General features: G+C 46.3%; 1 protein-coding gene across 1 annotated transcript in view; it reads right to left on the bottom strand.

The window, feature by feature from the left end:
* Nucleotides 1-271: 271 nt before the first annotated feature.
* Nucleotides 272-21,492, bottom strand: part of LOC130112456 (fibrosin-1-like protein) — a 128,661-nt gene continuing 107,440 nt past the window's right edge. The window contains exons 3-6 of the mRNA XM_056279807.1: nucleotides 8,571-8,672; nucleotides 3,742-3,777; nucleotides 3,167-3,195; nucleotides 272-449 (exon numbers count right to left, since the gene is read on the bottom strand). Of these exons, the coding sequence (XP_056135782.1) occupies nucleotides 272-449; nucleotides 3,167-3,195; nucleotides 3,742-3,777; nucleotides 8,571-8,672 (345 nt within the window). The remainder of the gene's footprint in view (nucleotides 450-3,166; nucleotides 3,196-3,741; nucleotides 3,778-8,570; nucleotides 8,673-21,492) is intronic.

The raw sequence follows: 21,492 nt of genomic DNA, 5'->3' as shown, positions 1-21,492 counted from the left end.
TTCAGCAGGAGAAGAAGCAGAAATTCAATCACTTCATCTGAGGTAGAAGGAGGCATGTTGTCTTTTCTACTTAGCTAAAATGTCCTCCTCCTCCTCCATATCCAGCTCGGGGGTAGCGACAAGACAGGCAGATAGCTGCAATGAGCTATACTGACAACCCTTCTCTCTCTCTCTCTCTCTCTCTCTCTCTCTCTCTCTCTCTCTCTCTCTCTCTCTCTCTCTCTCTCTCTCTCTCTCTCTCTCTCTCTCTCTCTCTCTCTCTCTCTCTCTTTCAGAGCGCGTCTACCCAGGCGCAGAGGGGAGCGCTGGGTTCTTTATCAAGGAGCCCCTGAGAGGATGATAAATCACCAGAGCTTGGGCCCATCTCCTCTGCAACAACAAGCAGGTAGCAGCCCAGGAAACAAGGCACAGATATTGTCTCCAAAACACAGCCAAGGCTATAATAAAGCCTGCACAGAGCAAACAGGACAGAGCCAGGCTGATAAACAATCCCATATCCAGTCATCCACCGAGAGGAGGTGACGAGAGAGAGAGATAGCGAGACAGAGAGCGAGAGAGAGAGCGAGGGACAGACAGAGAGCAAGAGAGAGAGCGAGGGACAGAGAGAGAGAGAGAGAGCGAGAGAGAGAGAGAGCGAGGGTCTCAGTGCCGCTATAGCCGTATTGCCTGTGGACTCAACAGGCTACAGCGTTGCAGCAGATTAGCACCGTGGGCCAAGGGGCTCAACCTCGAGCTCTGGCAAAGTCATCGACTGGAAAAAAACAAATCTGGCTGACATGAGGTGAGTAGCTTAGGGTCGTCGCAGCCCGCCAGACGAGTCAACCCCTGGATATGGAAGAATGGAATAAAGATACAGGTGTCACAACCGAGAAAGATGTAATAACAAATTACAGACTGCGCTCAACAAAGCGTATGAAAGCCAAACCGCTTTCAGCAACTGACCGGCAATTCCTACCGTTGCTTGTCAACAGATAATATTGCGCACATCCGCAAGATAGAGATTTTTTTTTTCTCGTTATCTCAGTCAAACTAGAAAACGTGGAAATGAGAGCAGAATAACACTGAGCTCGATGGAATGAAAAGAGTGGATGATGTTTTTCTCAAAAATGGGTTTTAAAAAAATGTCAGTGACTTTTGTTATGGACTGGACATTTTGAACTTGTAAAATCAGATGCAGTCTATACATCATACATATATATATATATATATATATATATATATATATATATATATATATATATATATATATACATATATATATATATATGAGAGAAAAAAGAGAGAGAGCATGTCAGTATAAAATTGACCTTTGGTTTGGCTTAATTTGGATAAGTGGATAATTTTCAAATACTGTAACACTGAAAATCAATGTTAACGTTAAACCAGTGTTGTATTTTTTTCCTGTTGTGTCTTTCCACAGTACTTTCCACTCTACTACCCAATAAAAGTCCTCAGAAACACATTACACGCTACACTACTGCACGTCCAATGGAAAGTATTACTCAAGATACAAATGTCACATGTGTACATGAAGCAACCAAAATGTCTTCAAATTCTAATCCATTAACCAGTAGCATAAAGCACACCTCCTTACATCCACCGTAAGAACAGAGACATATGGCAGCACTGCCCCCCTCCCAAAAAAAAAGCCCCCTAAAAAAACAGAAGAGCGGTTATGCCCAAAAGAAATGGAAAACAAACTGTCAGGAGGGATTGGCTTCGTCACCTTAGTGCCTTGTGACAGATGAAGCCCCCTACCCCCACCCCTTCACACACACACACACACACACACACACACACACACACACACACACACACACACACACACACACACACACACACACACACACACACACCCCACCCCACCCCCTTGACTCTTTTCCAGGGAAACAGGGCCAGAGATTACGATCAGAAAGACATGCTTCTCATCTGATAACCATGCCCCCTGCTATCGGTGGCGCTGTCCGGGCCTCCCTGCCCTTTGACCCCTCTCCCCACCTCACCGGCCACCTCTGACGGCCCACTACCCCTCCAGCCACACATTCACCCTCCTCCTTCCTCCTCCTCCAGCCATAGCACTTCATCCAGCTACACTACCCCCCCAACCCCACCCACCCGTTTGGCCTCTCTGCCTGACAGTCCCCTGGAGGCCCCTGCACTCCTCTCACGCCACCCCCACCCCACCATCACAGAGAGCCTTGAGCACCTGCAGATAAGGGGGCCCCGAGAAGGAGTGAGTGGGCCCGGCAGAGGAGTAGGCAGCGGGAGTCAGAGCTGAAAGGCCCAGGGAGAGCCCGGCGGGTTCAAATGCCACAGATCGCACCACCAGATAGCCAGACAGGGGCGCTTAACAACACAAGACTTCCTGCCCCTCGCTACTGCACTTTCCTTTGCGGGTGTTTTTTTTTTAAAACTTTTTTTTTTACATTTTCCCTCCCCTTCTACCCTGCCCTCTCTCTCTCTCTCTCTCTCTCTCTGTGTCTCTATCTGCCCCCCCCTCCCTTCAGATAAAGAGAGAGCCTCATTCCCCACCAACTCAAACTGACAGCTCAAGCCAAAGGGCCCCAGAAGCTTTTTTTGGGAGGTCTTGTTTGTTTTCATCTGCCTGGGAGTTATGTGGCCACCGGGGAATAGGAATATGACATGTTCCATTTATGAAAAAAAAAATTAAAAGAAAAAAAAAAAAGAGGATAAAAAAAGAAGAGATTTGCACAGAGATCAACATCCTTTTCAAGTTGTGCTTTGTTCAGTGCATTAACGGCAGTCCTTGGAGGCAGATTAACAGTGACAAACCGTTTATAGTTGTGTTGTTTGTTTGGATGATTGCTTCCAAGCTGCGATGAGAACTGCCATATGTCAGTCATCAGCTAAAAGTAGCATGCTTACAAAAGGAGCGCTCCTCTTATGAGCTCCCTTTAAAAGAAGGGGGACATAAAGGACGGCTGCTGTCTCTATTACCCAGGGACCAGACGTATCATCGTGGGGACGGCGGGGGGAAAACGGCGCATGGGTACGGTTTGAGAACGCACCCGGTGGAAGGCAACAGATGCTTTCAAGAAATAAAAATAGTCTCGCTCTGACATTTTGCGAGACAGCGGATGTATGAAAGCAGCGGGCTGACGGCATTCTCCCAGCATCACTGTATATTCCTCTCAGGCACACTTACCTTGAATAACAGTCGAACATGTTCCCTCCCTGGCAATAAAAAAAAGAAGAAAAAAAAAAGAGAAGCACGCTCGCCTTGCTTCAATTTTCTCTCTCTTAATGCAGCGTCGGTGATTTCCAGCAGGTCATAAGACGTGTTGTAACTGCTTGGGGATTTTAAAAGCTTAAGTGCATGCACCGCTGTGTCGCGGTGGATAAATAGTCTTTGTGTATATATATGTTGGCCCTTTAAAAGGCTTTTAAGCTTATTGTCTGATAAGTGAGGTAAATGAGGGTCCTCCATTGGCAGTGTGTGGAAGAAGACATAAGACTCTGACAGGCTAACTGCAGCACCGACGAACAGTGCTGATCGATGCCAATATATATATAAAAAAAAAAGGCTCTCTCCGCCAAGGTAGTGCAGGACACCTTACCGCAATTTAATCAGTCAGTTGGCCAGAAGTAATGTCTCTAATATCATGATTTCTCCATTACTCTATTTAACATAATTAAAATGTCGAGCGCCGGGGCTATAAAGCAGGTCGTTGGAGATTGTAATTCTGCCATAAAGCTATGAAGCATGAAAATGTCACTTACCGAGTAGCCGTGCCCTGACAGCGAGTGAGTGGAGCTCTGTAGGGAGAGAGAGGAGAACAGGGATGACCTTTAAGGCGCATTTCACTCGCTGACACAGACATGATGAAGCTGCAGTGCTTTAATATCAATATTCACGTTAACCTTTTACCCACCCCGTCATATACGCCACACATGCGCGCATGCGCGCGCGCACAGACACACACACAGACACACATCACTCCCATTCATTCTGGCTAGGACCAGGGGGACACTGAGTCAGGCTCACTCTGAAAACAATTGTTCACAACCTGAGTGACTCAGTTTGTAGATGCTGTGAGGTTATTCTCCCCAGGAAAACACGGTTTATTTTGTTTGGATATGTCGGTGCTTTCAGCAATGCATTTTGGAGTGGCAACCACTGACAACGGGAGAGGAAAAGGCTGCTCCAATACAACGCGGAGTTCATCGCACTTCCGACAATGGCAGACACATGAAAGGGAATCCATCACTTGCATCAGAAAAAAAAAATCAAATTCAAACTTGGGTATTTAATTGTTGTTCTGTGAGTGATCCACAGCTGGGACACTGCAGCAGCGTTGTCTGTCGCAATTACCAACAGCACTACTCTTCCAAAGCTGGGGAAAACATGGTATTCAAAATATGCAGTATTCGCAGTATTCGACAAAATGGTACTGCACTTGATGGCAAATACACAGAACGTGTTATATTCATTTGGTAGAGAAAAATAATTATAAGGTTTAATATTAAACACAACCCAATACATAGACTGCAAACTGAACATGTTTTCATTTGTGCAATGCAAACTTGAGTCATCAGCTACCCTTTAGGGATAATGTGATTTCCCCCCTTTTTTTCCCCAATTGCACTTGGCCAATCACCCCGCTCTTCCGAGCCGCCCCGGTTGCTGCTCCACCCCCTCTACCGATCCGGGGAAGGCTGCAGACTACCACATGCCTCCTCCGATACATGTGGAGTCGGCAGCCGCTTCTTTTCACCTGACAGTGAGGGGTTTCGCCAGGGGGACGTAGCGCGTGGGAGGATCACGCTATTCCCCCCCAAACAGGCACCCCGACCGACCAGAGGAGACGCTAGTGCGGCGACCAGGACACATACCAACATCCAGCATCCCACCCGCACACATGGCCATTTGTTTCTGTAGGGACGCCCGACCAAACTGGAGGTAACACGGGGATTAGTACCGGCAATCCCCGTGTTGGTAGGCAAAGGAATAGACTACCTCGCTACCCGGACACCCTAATAGGATTATTTTGAGTCACTTTTTTTTCCAATGGCATGTCACTCAACTGAAGTGACAGCCCATAAATGTACTGCATATACCATACTGTTTGTACTCCACCTAAACATCATTTGATGTGTATCTTTCTATTAAGCCTGTGGACCCTGGCGTTCTGCAATGTCGGGCTCTAATGCTGGACAAGGACAGACAGCTGAAAGGAAAGACAATTTTTTTTGTTTTTTCTCTGGCTCTGTCAGTCAGGGCCCAGCACGATCACCAATCTCCAAATCTCTCCCCCACTTCCATTTTCCACTACCTTTCATCCCTCTGTCTCAACTGGCAATTTCTCCCCTCGTTCTCTGGAGAGGATTTCTCTGCTAGACTAGTTTTGGCCATAGGTCCACCTTCGATCCAGACGACCGTCACCGCTCACCCGCATTTTGTACTCTGCCAGCCCCCCCCACCCCCCAACACACACACTTCCTACTCATCTGCGATGGGCCTTAGCCCTCATCAACACCTATGTTCCCCTCTGATTCACAGGATGGCCCCTGTGGTGACGATTAAGGAGGAGTCCCACCGTGAACGGAAAAGCCAGCTCTGTGGGATTCAAAAGACTATTCCCTTTCTGTTCAACCTCTTTGCTCCCTTCACAACCACATCCAGAGAAGGGAGGAGGATGAGAGGAGACGAAGGGCACAGAAGGCAATATTGTGAACACAAAAGGTCCAAAATTATGTTTCCGCATTGTTGTTGTGTGTGTGTGTATGTTTTTAGTAAGTACATGAACACTTTCTGTGAATGTGTGTTTGTCAGTTTGCATGTAGCAAGTGAGTGTGTGTGTGTGTGTGTGTGTGTGTGTATGTGTGTGTGTGTGTATGCGTGTGTATTTGTATGGGTGGTGGTAGGCCAAGGCCACTTGGAATTAGCCTTACTATGCAGAGTTCATTCAACTTGGAGCATTCTGAGCAGAAAGAGAGGTTTATTTAAATGATAATGAAGGACAATCCATTGGATTTAGTGCCGGTGAGGGAAGGAAAAGGAAGGGGTGGTGGTGGTGGGGGGGGGGGGATCCATTAAAACGCTAGTGGTTCATAAGCCATAGGGTCAGCATACAGCTAAACACTCTCTCTTAAAAGCCATTATACATGGCTCTCAATGGATTTCTGCAGCGCTTAGGACTTCAAAAGGATTTAAGAAGCTGCCCCAGAGAGGGAGTGCGGTTGAGGGGTGTGTGTGTGTGTGTGTGTGTGTGTGTGTGTGTGTGCGTGTGCGTATGTGTGTCTGTGTGTGTGTGCGTGTGTGCGTCTGACAATGGCAGCGAGAGGGATGGGGCGGATGTTGGCAGCATTTAAGGGTTAACTAAACAGCCCCTGAGAAGAGAAATGTTGCTAAATCCGCCCCTTAATCCTCTCCCCATTTCCACGCCCCCTCCCCTGTTCCCCTTAAAAAACACAGCGACAAGTGGGCGGGGCTTAGCTATCGTCTCTGAGTCAGACTACTGGTTTTCAAAATCAGCGAGGGCCAATCAGAGATCGCTAGAGCATAAGGAAATCGGTGGCGTAAGAGGCCCTGCATCCAGTGGGGGTCTCGGAGCTTTCTGAAACAAGAGCAAATAGGTGTGTGGGTGGACGAGATCCCGGAAAAAACTGCAACCTCCGCCCTCTTCCCTAACGCTGCTCCCTCCATCCTCCGTCACAGGACGCAGATGCAGTTGAAATATCCCCCCCCCTCCCTCGCATTTCGCTAATCCCTGTGTGGCTTAGTGCCGGGGCCCCGCCGCACCATAGGCACAATTATGTAGTCAAAATAAACAGATAAAGACCCAACCATGGCGATGAACAAACAACATCCCAGGCGTTTTTTACGCCCGCTCCCAAATTGATGCATGACTGTTTTTACAGGCGGGCGGGTGAGTCCGAGTGTCACATTTGTCTCTATATCCTTTGGCGGTAAGACAAGAGAAATCCATTTTGCTCGTTGCCGAAGCGGTATCATTAGTAAAGAGCTCTTAAAGCCAGGGAGCCACTTTGATGTGGGGAGTGCATTTTGTGAAAATTAGCGGTGCTCTTGATGTGGCGGCAGAGATTTTACGGAGCTGAAATTCGGGGAGCAACATGATGGTTGTGTGAAAATCCCGGTGTGAGTCCAGGCCTTCATTTAGTGCAATACCACAGCAAGAGAGCCATAGGACCAGACAGAGAAAGAGAGACAGAGAGAGACAGAGAGAGAGAGAGAGAGTGGTGGGGGGAGAGATGGATAGATATGGATGGCATGGCTACAGCGATCAACGTCTGTGCACCATTTATTTGGCAGCAGATTAGAGAGACATGCCACATCTAACACCATCGGCGATTACAGCGTGCAATTTTCATCCATGCCCCCCCCACCACCACTACCACAATCCCTCCCGTGCCCCTACCTCGCCGCAATGTTGTATATCCCTGTCAGAGCTGTCAACCGCCATCGGCTCTTTTATCTGCCAAGCCCGCCTCTTCCTCCTGACTTTTTCATTAAAAAAAAAAAAAAACCAGCCTTTTACACAAATTCATGAGAAATAGCGGGACAGGGGTTGGGTGGGGGCTGGCGGTTGTGGTGGGTGGGTGTAGCAGTGGAGGGAAAGAAAAGAGGGAGGCTTACAAAAAAAAAAATGGAGATTGAGGGGGAGACTTGGCTGGGTATTATTTTTTTTCCTCTGGATTTTCTTTTGGAATACTGAATAGCTTAAAACAAAGCATTTAATCAGTTCATTAAAATCTTTTTTCCCCTCCATCATTTTTTTTCTTCTTTCTGCACAAGGCTTCTGCTGAGAGGCCCGAGACTTCCCAATCCCCGCCACCCCATCCCACCCCCCCCTCCCCCCCGCCCTCCCGACTTTCCCCTCGCGCTTTCGTCAGCTAAATGAACTGTCTGATTGAATTTAGTAAGGTTTGGTAGGCCTGCTTGACAGGCATTAGTTAGGAAGCATATTTCTACATTCATTTAAAATGAGCCGCTTGGGATTTTGCATAAATTCTCATTACTTCCCCTGTATCTAAATTGCATTATTTCATCCCTAGCGCCTAACCGACTCCCAGCCTCCATTTTCCTTTGCCTTCATCTCATCCTCTAAGCGGGCTAACATATGGATACCGACAGGGCAATAATTGGAACCGTTGCTTTAACTCTTTCCATTCGGGGGTTGGCAAGGTCAGGCTGCACCTGGCTGAGTTGGGTTAGGTCATGTTTATATTTAACCGTGCCACATTTTAAATAATGCCCGGCCAGATAGGTGATGTTGTGTGACTGGACTAATCATTTTCTGTCTGTGTGCTGCTGGCCGGCCGGCCAGCCAGCCAGCCACGCCAGCCTTTTGCCAACACATGGGGATTTATGAGGTGAGACCTGGAAACAGCAGGGGCTACTGCACCGACTGCCCTCTAATCTCAGCTCCTGCCACTCACTCACACGAACACACACACACACACACACATGTATACATATACACAGATGCCGCAGCCTACTTCAGAGGTCCCCTGCCCTAGCCTGGGCCTCAATAGGTAGTACATGTGGTGTGTGTGTGTGTGTGTGGTGGTGGTGTTGGGGGTCTCACCTCACTAAGGTGCTCCTTGGAGTTGCTCCTGTGGGGTATACTGAGCTCCTGCATAGCCTGGTCCTCGCTCACTTTGACTGCACGCATGACCAGAGGTTTGATCTACAGCAGAGGAGCAGAAAGGAAAAGGTGTCTTCAGACTATGAAGGTGTACATCAAAATGACCACACCCGGCCATACATGCAACACAGCCGGTATGCTACTATACAATTTATGGCACACAGATGGGATTCATGGCCACACTAGAGATACATTAGTTCAATGCCGAACATCTTGCAAGTACCTGTTTTTTTTTCAAAAACACCACTACCTCTCTCACTCTTCTCATCAAAACAAATGCACAAGCTAACATAGATCTTTGTGACAACGTTGTTCCGCCAAACACAAATGCCTTTGTCCATAAGCTTAATGTAGCAGCTTTAAAGGAAAAAAAAACATGTTGTCTTATCTTGGGGCCAAAACATCTGCAACGCCTAACCGTGGCACACTGCGGCATACAGTGCCGTCCACCAACAACATAGTAACAGGATGGAGTAACAGTCAGTACAGACAGGTGGTAAATCAAACAGCGACTGACCGATTCAGTGCAGATATGCTATTGTAAATGCAGCTGTATTTTTTTTCTGGGCCGTACCAAGTCAGACGGCTTGTTTTAGTGAAGACTGGGTAGACCAGCCACCAGACCTGGCATGGACTTAATAAATCCCAGCCAGATGGGAGGTCATTGAGCTCAGCAGATAGGACTATACAGGTGCAACACAAGCCAATCACATTGCACAGTGCTCGTGCACACCCAGTCCCACCCTCCGAGGATGGCGGGGATAGCTGCAGGGCGTAATCCATTTGACTAGCAGCTTGCACACTGCTTCCCCAGCGGTACACACACGGTGGCTGGCCTTGGTCTCCTGATCTCCACCGTAATTTAAGCAGATCACTGCTACAATTAACCTTTCTCAGTAAATATCAATTATGCCCCCCGGCTGGGCTAGAATTAAAAGGGTCATCAGCTAATCTGACAGGTCCTGTACGCTACCACCTGGCTGGGAGAGAGGGTGGAAGAGAGAGAGAGAGAGAGAGAGAGAGAGAGAGAGAGAGAGAGAGAGAGAGAGAGAGAGGGGAGAGAGAGAGAGAAAGAGGGGAGAGAGAGCGTTTGTTTACCCTCATGCCCACCAGCCCACAGGCCAAGTAGACACAATTCCATTTTAATTACCCTGCCCGCACCAAGGCAAGCTTGCTGATTGGTCAAGGGGGATTAGCAAAGCGCTGAGGTCAGTGCTGACAGAAACGGGGCGGGTGGCAGTGCGAGGGAGCGCTGCAGCGATGCAATCAGGTAGCAGAAATGGGCAGGGCAGGACTCCAGCAGGAGGGCCTAATCAGGGTTGACTTCCACCTCTCTCTCTGTCTCTGCTTTCCACACTCTCCCTCCACTAGCTGTCAGGCTAATCGCTTCCTGATTCTCAAAATAGACGGCAGCCTTTTTTCAAAAAGAAAATTATTATTATTTAATTCTCTCACAGAGCGCACAAAGACCAGCCGTACTCACAGGCAGACAGGGAAGCAGAGGCAGACGTGGGTGTTGACGTACAGTCTGCGCCGCGTCACGTCACCATCAAGTGCGGCTGCTGATTACTTTGTTTACCCAGCATTAACGGTGCTGACAAATTTCTGAAGTGCTGGTGTCTCTACTGGGGGACTACAGGCTACATTACACAGTCAGCAATCAGCCCAGCTATTGATCAGAGGAGAGCGTCTAATTAGCAGCCGAGGTTAATGATGGTGCCTGCTAGGCCCGCTCCCCAAGCCATTGTTTAACAGGACAGGAAACCAATTGATCTAGGCAGGTATCCACCAGCTCTGACAAAAGATTGGCAGCTCTGGTCGCCTGTGATTAAGGCACAGGGTAATTTCCTGTCAAGGGAGGTGTTTAATTGGCCCTCAGCTCCCAACTGTACAGCTTTTATATGATTCTTTTTTTTGTGCTTCTCATAAAGGGCAAATTAGAACACTTGGGGGCGGAGGTCTCTACTGAGATCTGATTGGTGGTCATTGTACGCAGATCAAAGTCGTTATGGCGTCCCTGCCATATCTTAAGAATCATGAAAGGTCTCTGAAATGCATTATGGGTAAACTAGAGGGAACAGTTCTCAGAGGCATAAAGAGATCTCAGAGGCCGGTGTTCCATTTTGGCTCCTTGATGCACGGATTCATTTGCCATGGAGGAAGACGGGCCCATGCAGCGCGGAGGCAAGGTTAAACCAAGTGGATTTAAAGATGAAAAAGAAAATACATTATTGTCACTGTACATACATACAATGAGATTCATTCTCTGCATCTATCCCATCCGCTATACACACACTAGAAACTGTGGGCAGTCACAGTGCAGTGCCCTGGGACCAACTCCAGTTCTTTGTCATAGCCTTGGTCAGGGGCGCAGGCAGGATTATTAACCTTAACATGCATGTAAGCAGGCTACTGAATTAAATTGGGAATATTGCATTACAATAACATTACACCGAGAGGAAAAAAAAACAAACAAACAAAAAGAGCAGTATAGCCCCGTTTTACATGAATAATGTACTGGAAATTATCTCCATTAGTCTGTAGTTTAACATGTCTGTGGCCCCTCTCTGGAGGCTGCTTCTCTGTGCACTTTAATTATCTTCAAAGAGCCCTCCAGCATCTTAATTTCCCCCCAAGTTGAGCTGCGCTGACTTGGACCCACTCATTTATTCTACTCTGATGCTGGCCTAGTCATGGCATTGACAAAAAAACAGTGTTGGCGGGGCTTGAAAGTAGGCCCTTGAAATCAGTTCATGCTAAGCTAAGCTAACTTGCCTCTCTCTCTCTCTCTCTCTCTCTCTCTCTCTCTCTCTCTCTCTCTCTCTCTCTCTCTCTCTGATGTCAATCAATCTCCAGCCAGTAAGCAGGGAGCTGGCTGGAGGCTGGTGGGTGATGCTTTGTTGTACTGCTGCTTTGATCCTCTCGCCTCCTTCGCCTCACAGAGGGGGAGCCATCCCGGAGCTCTCGGACTTCACCCGGTCTTCAACCTCCCTGTCTCCTGAATTACCGAGGCTCTCCATCGTCCTCACCTCCATCCTCACTCCGCCTCTCCCCAGCCTGCATTCACCTGTTAGCAGCGCTCAGGAAGGCTACATCTCAGCCTTGTTCTGGTCCCGATCCTCATTACCCTTGGATCTTGGACCTGCCACCCTGTGCCACCCCCCACTACTCCCCACCACAACTATCCTCTCTTTCACCTCTCCCACACTTACTGGCTGGATGCTCCTCTGCTTTATGCTGCCATGCTACCAATCTGCTCTGTGGGTGATGCGAGGGGGGGGATTAGGGAAGTGGGTCTGGTTTGAGGGGTGTGTGTGTGGGGGGGGGGTTGCAACGCAGGGTGGGGAAGGCTGAGTAGAGCAGATACAGATCCTTCCCCTAATTTGTTCTGAAAAGTGTCCTGTGCAAAGGACCCTCACCCCCATTAACCTAGCGACAGGCTGCCACCGCTGCTCAGGGAGGCATTTGTTGGGGTGGGGGTTGGGGCTGAGGATGGAGGGGAGGGGTGGGGTAGGGGGCTGCACCTCAGCGCTCAGTGCTGGGCTCCTGCACCGGCTCAATCTATCGGCTCATTATCCCCCGCCTGGGCCGGGGCGCAGACAAGTGCACTTTAGGGCCACAGGCCAAATTGATTCATCTGCCTTCATTTTCTTCAGGCTCAGAAGTGGCAGCTGCTCGGAGGCAAGGGGAAGGAGCTATGAGCTGGCAAGAGACACAGAGACAGAGGAAAGACAGAGGCAGCACAAGTACGGGGAGGGAAGAGAAAGCGAGAGAAGGAAGAGGGAGTGAAATGAGACATGGACGAGGAAGGAAGCCAGAAACACCTCTTTTTCTTCAGCCACCTCTTTCCACTAACTCAATCCAGGTCTCTCTCTCTCTCTCTCTCTCTCTCTCTCTCTCTCTCTCTCTCTCTCTCGCTCTCTCTCTCTCTCTCTCTCTCTCTCTCTCGCTCTCTCTCTCTCTCTCTCTCCTCCCCCCCCCCCCCGTCCCCTTCCTTTTACAGCACTACCAACACCTCCCTCCCTTGCAATCACTATCAAGACACACACTCACACTCCCACCAAGTCCCACGTTGGAAATTAGCCCAAGGACAGGCTAGTGGATTTGCTAAGGGGAGAGCAAATGGATTTTGGCTTTTATTTTGACGAGTCCCAGTGTATCCATTACGCCCCTTAATCATACATTATTCATCGAGCCCGCCTTATAATAAATGACCACATAAAAACACACATATTATACAAGGCCTCAAATGCCCCTGTGTCTCTCTCCCACGGTACACACAGGGCTACACATTTGCAAGATGAAACACAAATATAAAAAGCTTGTAATATCACAAAATCATAAGATGGTGACTCAACCCGATTCACGCAGTACATTCAAAGCGACATATAAACACAAGTTTGCATATTAAAAGGAAAATTATCACGATTTTCATCTTTATCTCTCCATATATAAGAGCTGGGCAATATACATAAATATGATACTGACATTGTGAAAAAGTCTAGATATCATCTGGGATTTAGGTATCATGATATCATGCTTTAACTTGAATGTTGTAATTCTATGGTCTTATAGGTTGCATTACAGCAAAGTTAGACAATTTTCTGAACTTATCAGACTTAGCTGAGTGAATTAAGTTAATGGCTCTACCTGCTTGGTCATCATATCCATATTATTAACGATCATTTCACAAGATTTCTTGGGTGTAAATATCTTATGAAAACACCAATCATCCCGAAAAAAAAATCATCATATTAATGCTATTGAGGTACTCAGTCAAAAATATAGTTATATTTGATTTTGTCAATATCATCCTGCCCTACCACACACACAGACGGGTGACAAATTAAAGGAAAAACCAATATAACATGTCTTGGTAAGGTGCTGGACCACCACGAGCCTCCAGAACAGCTTCGATGCTCCTTGTCATAGATTCTACAGGTCTCTGAACTCCACTGGAGGGATGAACACCAATCTTTCAAAAGATATTCCCTCATTTAGTGTTTTGATAATGGCGGTGGAGAGTCCTGTCTAACACGTCGGTCCAAAATCTCCTGTAGTTGTTCAACTGGGTTGAGATCTGGTGACTGTGAAGGCCATAGCATATGATTTACATCATTTTGATACTCATCAAACCATTCAGTGACCCTGGTGCTCTGTGGATGGGGGCATTGTCATCTTGGAAGAGACCACTCCCAACAGGATAGAACTGTTTCATCATAGGATAAAGGTGATCACTCAGAATAACTTTGTATATAGATTTGTAGTGACCCTTCGCTCTGAGGGGACAAGTGGACCCAAACCATGCCAGGAAAATACCCCCAGAGCATAACAGAGCCCCTGGACCCCCTCACTTTAGGGGGGGTCAAGCGTTCAGATTTTTCCTTTCATTTGTCACCTGTCTGTATGTTGTAGGTAAAAAAACCATTAACAGCCATAATAATGAGTAGTCATAGTGTTTCTGAAACACAGCTGAAATTGCATGGCAATGCAAATGTGAAAAATACAACCCTTACTTCCTGGTTTGCCAATGCCTTCGGAGGGCTACATTGAAATAGGCTACCCTGCATAAGAAAATGAAAATTACAACGCTACATGTAGCAAATATCACTGCATACCACATTAAGATGGTGAGTCACGGATTGCCCACTATTGATTGATCCTGTGCTATTTTGGCACCGATTTGAAGACACACAGTAGCGTGCTCAGTTTTGTGGCTGCTAAAAGAACCATTCTGTATGTGAATGTGTGTAATATTATGATGCATGGCAGAAGAAGGTGATCGGGGTTGTGGTTTGACGACACACAGAGAAACAAAGCAGTCATCTTGAATGCACATCCGCCTCTATGGGCTGATTCACAGCCAGCCGCACCCTCGGGAACGCCTGACTGTCCCGCAGGGCGCCGTCTGGAACAGATGAACTGGAGAGAGGAGCGTTTTCCTGCAGTCCCCAGACCTCTCCAATCACTCTCACCATATGTCTCCTGGGGGAAAAGAGGGAAGCGAGGCAGAAGAGGAGGGAGGGAGGAGAGAAAGAGAGGAGGGAAGGGGAGGCGCACCTGTTCCTGTACATGAACCCAACCCTTGGCAGCCATCTCCCCGGGGGATGGGTGGGGTGGTGGGTGGGGGGAGGGTGCTGCTGCCGACCACCACAGGCATACACAGATGCTCTGTCACACCACACATCCACACACACCGCACCTGTCAGCGAGCACCGTTGGAAGTGCATCTGCCCTACGCTGATAAGCACAAGGCCTTAAAGTAGAAACACACCCAAACCACCTCCTCCTCCAAACCTCCGAATCCCAGGCAAGCATTTCTCACTACTACCAATGATAATAAGGCCAATGATGTCAAGATGCTAATTATGTTACCGGAGGGAAAGTAATCAGGAATCAGGACATTTCATATACTCGAGTACATAAAATTAAATATAATTTCCCCCAGCCATGCAACACAAAGACAAAAACACATATCCAAAAATTACAAGAACACATATATCAAACTACAAAAAAAAATAAATAAAAAAATCACTGTCCAAGAAAACGAATGCAGGATGACTGTCGGAATTGCCGGTCTGCATGGGCTAGCAGGTAGTTTAGCCTGCTCCGCTTCCATCGTCCTGTCAGACTACCCTTGGTGTTTCCTCCTTGGGCCTAGCTCTGGCAAGGTCGTGGTCCCTGGGCCCACTGGACGCAGCAGACCAGGCTCCCCCAGCCAGACACCTTCGACAACACCTCCCCGCACTCCACACGACAACAATAAAAACACAGTCAACGCTAGGCGAGGCCGCCACCAGACCACCTTCAGTGTTATTGGAACTGCCGGTCTGCATGGGCTAGCAGTTAGCTTAGCCTGCCCCGCTTCCGTGTCCTGTCAGACCGTACTCGGTGTTTCCTCTTTGGGTGCAGCTCTGCGCAGGACCGTGGTCCCTGGGGCCACTGGACACAGCAGACCAAGCTCTCCCAGCTGATCCAGTGCCAGCTCTCCCAGCCATCAAACAAAGACACAAACTTAGATACAGACAAAGACACTGCATTGACTGTACTGGGTGAGGCCACCACAACGTAAGTTCGTGCCGCCATCTTCCCACACTGGTACTGGGTGAGGCCGCTGCAAATGTGAATTCGCGCCGCCATCTTCCCACACCGGAAGCAGAAGGAAGTAAGAGAATAATCACTCTGGGTTTGTGTTTTAGTCTTCTTTGCTGGAACAGACATTATGCAGCTCTTCCTCCCGTCTCACTGGCTTGTCAGGGTTGCCAGCTCTCACATGTCTCACACTTTCAGGCTCTGTCTCACGCTCTCACGACACCAAGGCAAATCTCATGCCAAAACACTACGACAGCAACAGAGACGAACAGGGGAACAGAAAAGTCTTTCTGGTATAGTAATGGTCTCGAAGTCTTTCAGGTATATTAATGGTTAAACCAAGCAAATGACTTTGACTCTAGAAGACAGCTGAATATCCAAAAACTGGGGTCTTTTATGTGTGTGTTTCCATGGAGATGCATCTTAAATTACTCTGATTGGTGCATGATGCTTATCTCCATGTTGAATAAATGCTTACGTTAGCTGTCTAACGTTAAGTGCATGGCACAGAGAAGAATTAAAGCGCGGTGCGTGCGAGCGCATGCATGTACACAAAATCTCACTCCGGCCAGGTTACCACAGTTGGCAACTCTGGGGGCTTTGATTCTGGTACATGCCATTAGCGGTGAAAGAAGTGAGCACATCTTGCACAAGATTTATGCATGCTAACAAGGCAAATTCAAATCGTGTTCATTTTGAGAGCTTTTTTTTGTTTGTTTGATAAATCTCAGTGTGATTATTTGCAGGTGAATGTTTCTTTTGGCTTTCAAAAGCAAACGATTCTCTTACAAATGAAGAAGCTGCAGCAAGCTATGACCTCAGGTTTGTAGTCTTATCTACAACTCAGTGGTCGACAAAACCATTTGGAGAAATCGTCATTTATTCATTCATTTTCAAGTACGTCACTTGTCCACTCAATGGTATCATTATCTGAGTAAGACTTTTCAATAATCAAGGGTATTTCAAAGATAACGCATGTAAATGTCATGACCACAACCGTGTCACCAGTTATTTCCCTTGTGTTTCTATGTTTTCCTGTTTTATGTGTCTCCTGTTTTCCGCCGCCTGTCTCTGTGTGTGTCTATGTGGCGTGGGCATGGCTTCCTTCCCTGGCACTCTCTAGCTCCCTCCTGATTCGCGTCTTATTCACCTTACCCTCCCAGCCTGCACACCCGCCTTCCATCAACTCAACTGTATATCTACTCCAGTTCCCCATCCACTCATCGCCAGATCGTTGTTTCAACCACTGTGGTAGTCTCTCGGTTTGCGTTACCTGTATTTACCGTGTCTCCTTGTGCTTCCAGGATCACTACTCTCCAGTTCGCCCTCCTGCCTGCTCGCTTATCATCAGCCCGCCACGCTCACTTCCTCGTCCGTCTGTCCTGCTCAGCTTAGCTTTACCATCCACCAATCAGCTCAATCCAGCTCTTCTGTCCGCCATCACCTCTCTACTTTCTGCCTTTTCTGCCATCCTCGTTTCCCTTTATTCCTACAATAAACCCCTTTTGCATTACTTAATTCTATCGTCGGTGTCTGCGTTTGGGTCTGCCTCTACTAATCATAACAATAAATACAAGAAAAATATTCCAGTGCCATGAATGCCTGCTAGGGAAAATAAATGAATTGAAAGAATTTCCAAAACCCAAGAAATGTAAAATTTGTTTACATTTAAATGCATTGCATGGATATTACTTGTGACTCATTCAGCTATGCAGAACAGGTATCCACATAGACTAAACACCATCGTTTTTCATATACTATGTTGTTAGTTCACCACTTTATTGACCTGTTTTGTACTTTTGCACCTCATATCCCAACGATAGCTACCACATTAAACAGTCGAGCAGAATAAAGTGATTAACACTATCAGTTTACCTGTTAATGTTCACAAAGGTGAGTGGATTATGGCACACAGTTAAAACACTGTTGTCCTTGTAAGCACCTCTGTTTAGATAGTGGTTTATTGGGGTGAGGGTGTTTTGCCACACTGAGCAATGACAAAAAAAAAAAGGATTGAAAAAAAGTTAAGCTTTACCATAGTGTGAGTGTCCTGGGATGCAAGAAGACGTGTGAAAAAGAATATGTCTCTTCGATATGCATGCATTTCTAAGTTACACAGGGACATTTTTATAGGTTTTGAGGGTCCGAGAGTCACGATATTAACTCAACACATAAACTTGCAATTTGTCAATTCAAGTTATTTTTGTCTTATTTTTCTTGTCTGTGCCAACAGTAATTTTCAAGACAGTAGCATAAACTACTAATCCTATTTTCAAGACTTCTTAAAAGGAAATGGCTCATGTTTGCGTGTGGGCTGAAAAGATCAAAGTGTTTTAATGTTTTATAAGCCTTGTAAATCGGGGGGAAAAACCATGGCTATGTCTTATCAGTGCAAGACAATGCAATGGTTTCATAACAACAGGATTTAGCTATTATGACACTCAACTCCATAATCTCAACTGAAGAGATAATGCAGGTGTAGACTCTTATCAGCTGATAAGAGTCTGTCTGTAAGAAAGACGGGTGGCCCGATACGGCACAAATATAATATCTTTTTCTTTTTTTTTTAGGCAGGATCATGATCCATGGTCCTTTTCATGTTAGTTTTTGAGACAATTCTGCAAGTTACTGAACAGTAGAGCCAAACTAATGTCCATGTTTAAAACATATAGCAGTACAAGGTAACAAAACCTAAAAGGATAAAACAGACCATTCTTGGTCAAAAAAAAAACAAAACATGCGCCTTTCTCATATGCAGTCGTTAGTTGTTGGCTGGCCAGCCCTACAAACGTTAAGGTCCCTGACTAGGCCATCACTTTGGATCAGGTGATCAACAACGGTACTAGCTAGCGGCGACCAAAGACGTCACTGAAGCTAAATTATTGGTCGGCCGACAAACGACGTCGCTGGTAAACACAGAAGTGGGAGTTTCCCTATTGGCAATGAGTCAGTTCGCACGCCAACCAACTATCTGTTGCTGCTTGTGGATACTACTGAAATGCCTCACTGCAAAAAAGTCCAATTCACAAACACCAGTGCTAATAGCCACACGCAGTCAGAATGACAATTATTAGCGTCTTCAGAGAGTCGGTGGTAACTGAAGCGCATTTATAAGTGGTGTCATGCCCACACTTTCCAGTGACCATGGCGGCAGTGATTGTAGCCAGGTCATTATTTCATATAAAAAATAAATTGGCAGCAGTATTTAACTGTATAAATAATCAGGATATGAAAACTGCTATCCAGTACAGCCACTGTTCATGGAACTGACATCAAAACAGACATTTTTTTTAAACGTAGTTACACAAGAACAGCCACAATGTTGCCAAATGAAAAGAGGGAGGGGAAGAAATCCAAGGCACTACCTACTGTATTACTGGTTTATTGGTGGATCTCTAGAGAAGGTGCGAAACTGACTACCAAATAGTGTGTTTTGATTTGGCTGGGAAAACAACTTGGGATGGGCAATACCACAGATTTTCTTTTCGATCCAATACCAAGTAACACTAAGGCTAGTATCCTGGTACTGATGATATTTTGAAAAGTATTTTGTGCACACAAAATTGTGATTTCTAGAGTGAACACTGGTTAACACAGACACCAAAAAGTTATATCTGAAAGCCTTGGCATTAGTATTAAATAAACTAGACTTCTCTATTTTGTTTTAATTTCTAAAACAATAGTGTGGTGCCATGCCACTGCTTTTGGGGAGCGGAGCGAGAAGTCGGAAGGAAGTCATCTCTATCCTAAACAACAATTAAAAAAAAAATATTAAAAAATAGAGAAATTATTTATTCAGATCACTAGTTAAAGACAGTATCAATTTTCTTAATATGAGGATTGATTCTCAAAAACCTAACCCAATACAGTATACTTTGGTATCAATACTCCAACCCCTAAAAACAACTTTGGATGCGTATATGAGCCACAGAAATGCAACTGATAGAATGTGCACTGTAGCACGACACTAACAATCTCTTTGTAAAGGCAGATCGTGGAGACATTTTAATCGTTCAGAATCTAATATCGTCACATCACACACCCCTAGTCTAGACAGACAAAAAGTACAAGTTCCGACTGAGTTTTCCATAACTCTAAATCACAAGTGAGGAAAAGTTGGTGGCGCGAACTCACATTTGCAGTGGCCTCACCCACTACTGTTGTGGGAAAGTGGCAGCGTGAACTTGCGTTTGCAGCGGCCTCACCCAGTACCATCCGGGTCACATTTTTGTCCATGTCTGCATCTAAGTTTGTGTCTTTGTTTGATGGCTGGGAGAGCTGGCGCTGGATTGGCCGGGAGAGCTTGGTCTGCTGCATCCTGTGGGCCCAGGAACCATGGCCCTGCCTGGAGCTGGACCCAAAGAGGAAACACCGAGGATGGTCTGACAGGACACGGAAGCGGGGCAGGCTAAGCTAACTGCTAGCCCATGCAGACCGGCAGTTCCAATAACACTGAAGGTGGTCTGGTGGCGGCCTCGCCTAGTGTTGACTGTGTTTTTAGTGTTGTCGTATGGAGTGCGGGGAGGTGTTGTCAAAGGTGTCTGGCGGGGGGGGCCTGGTCTGCTGCATCCAGTGGGCCCAGGGACCACGGCCCTGCAAGAGCTGCGCCCAAGGCGGAAACAACAAGGGCAGTCTGACAGGACATGGAAGCGGAGCAGGCTAAGCTAACTGCTAGCCCATGCAGACCGGCAATTCTGACAGTCATCCTGCATGGTGTTTGCTCTCTTGGACAGTGAATTTTTTTTGTGGATATGTTGGATACATGTGTTTTTGTAGGTTTTTTTTGGAAGTTTGGATATATGTGTTCTTGTAGTTTGGGGATGTGTTTTTGTCTGTGTTGCACTGCTGTGGGCTGAGGAAAATGATATTTAGTTTCATTTCATGTACTCAAGTGCATGAAATGAAATGACAAATAAATGTCCCTGATTTCTGCTTTGACATGGCCTTCATATAAGCTCTATGCAAACATCCTAATTATGTCATATGCAACATAATTAGGATTTGTTTTCCACATAGCCCTATGAAACACACATACCTGTCAAAGAGTTTAACAGCCATCAGCGACTTTCTTACTGATCATTACGTGCCACCGATTCTGATTATTGCACTTTAGGAGCATACCAGGGCCTCAAATTTAAGTGGAAAGCAAACAAGCAAAACATTTCATATTTTTTCCATTTTCATTTAAAACACTTGAAAATCATCTTATTATCTCTGTGAGAAATTGTGTTTTTGGAGGTGTAACATTCACACGCTCTCCTGCCATTGCACCCGATAACGCTGTCACCCTCACAGATACCTTGAGAAATGTTTAATTTCCTTTAATTTAATCTGAAATAATTATCAGACGGACACACTATACGGCCCTTCTAACAAGTTCAGTTATGATTTAATCACAGCATTTAAACCCGCAAACACCACAGTACTAGCTATCATTCTCAGGATGTAATTAAAACTGCAGATGAGATTGTGAGGTAAAGGAAATGAGCAAGTGATAAAGAAAGATGAAAAAAGTATCATGCTTCCTGTCTGTCTAACTTCAAACAGTCTCTTTTCAATCAAGACAGGAAATGGCTGTCTAACGGAGTGCCTGAGTGAAATAGTGATGTGTTTAATTTCCAATTTAATTGCTTCAGAGTTGCTGTTTAAGAACTTAAATCACCAGGAGAACGTTAATGAAAATACACGTAATACTGAGGTATAACTGTTTTTTGACTCTTGCAATTTCACGAGTTGTCTGCGGTAAAAACTCTATATTTTCTAGACCAAA

Source organism: Lampris incognitus, chromosome 1 (genome assembly GCF_029633865.1).
Source record: "Lampris incognitus isolate fLamInc1 chromosome 1, fLamInc1.hap2, whole genome shotgun sequence".
NCBI lineage: Eukaryota > Metazoa > Chordata > Actinopteri > Lampriformes > Lampridae > Lampris > Lampris incognitus.
Note: the sequence above shows the minus strand (reverse complement) of the source record. Positions and strands in the feature narration are given on the sequence as shown.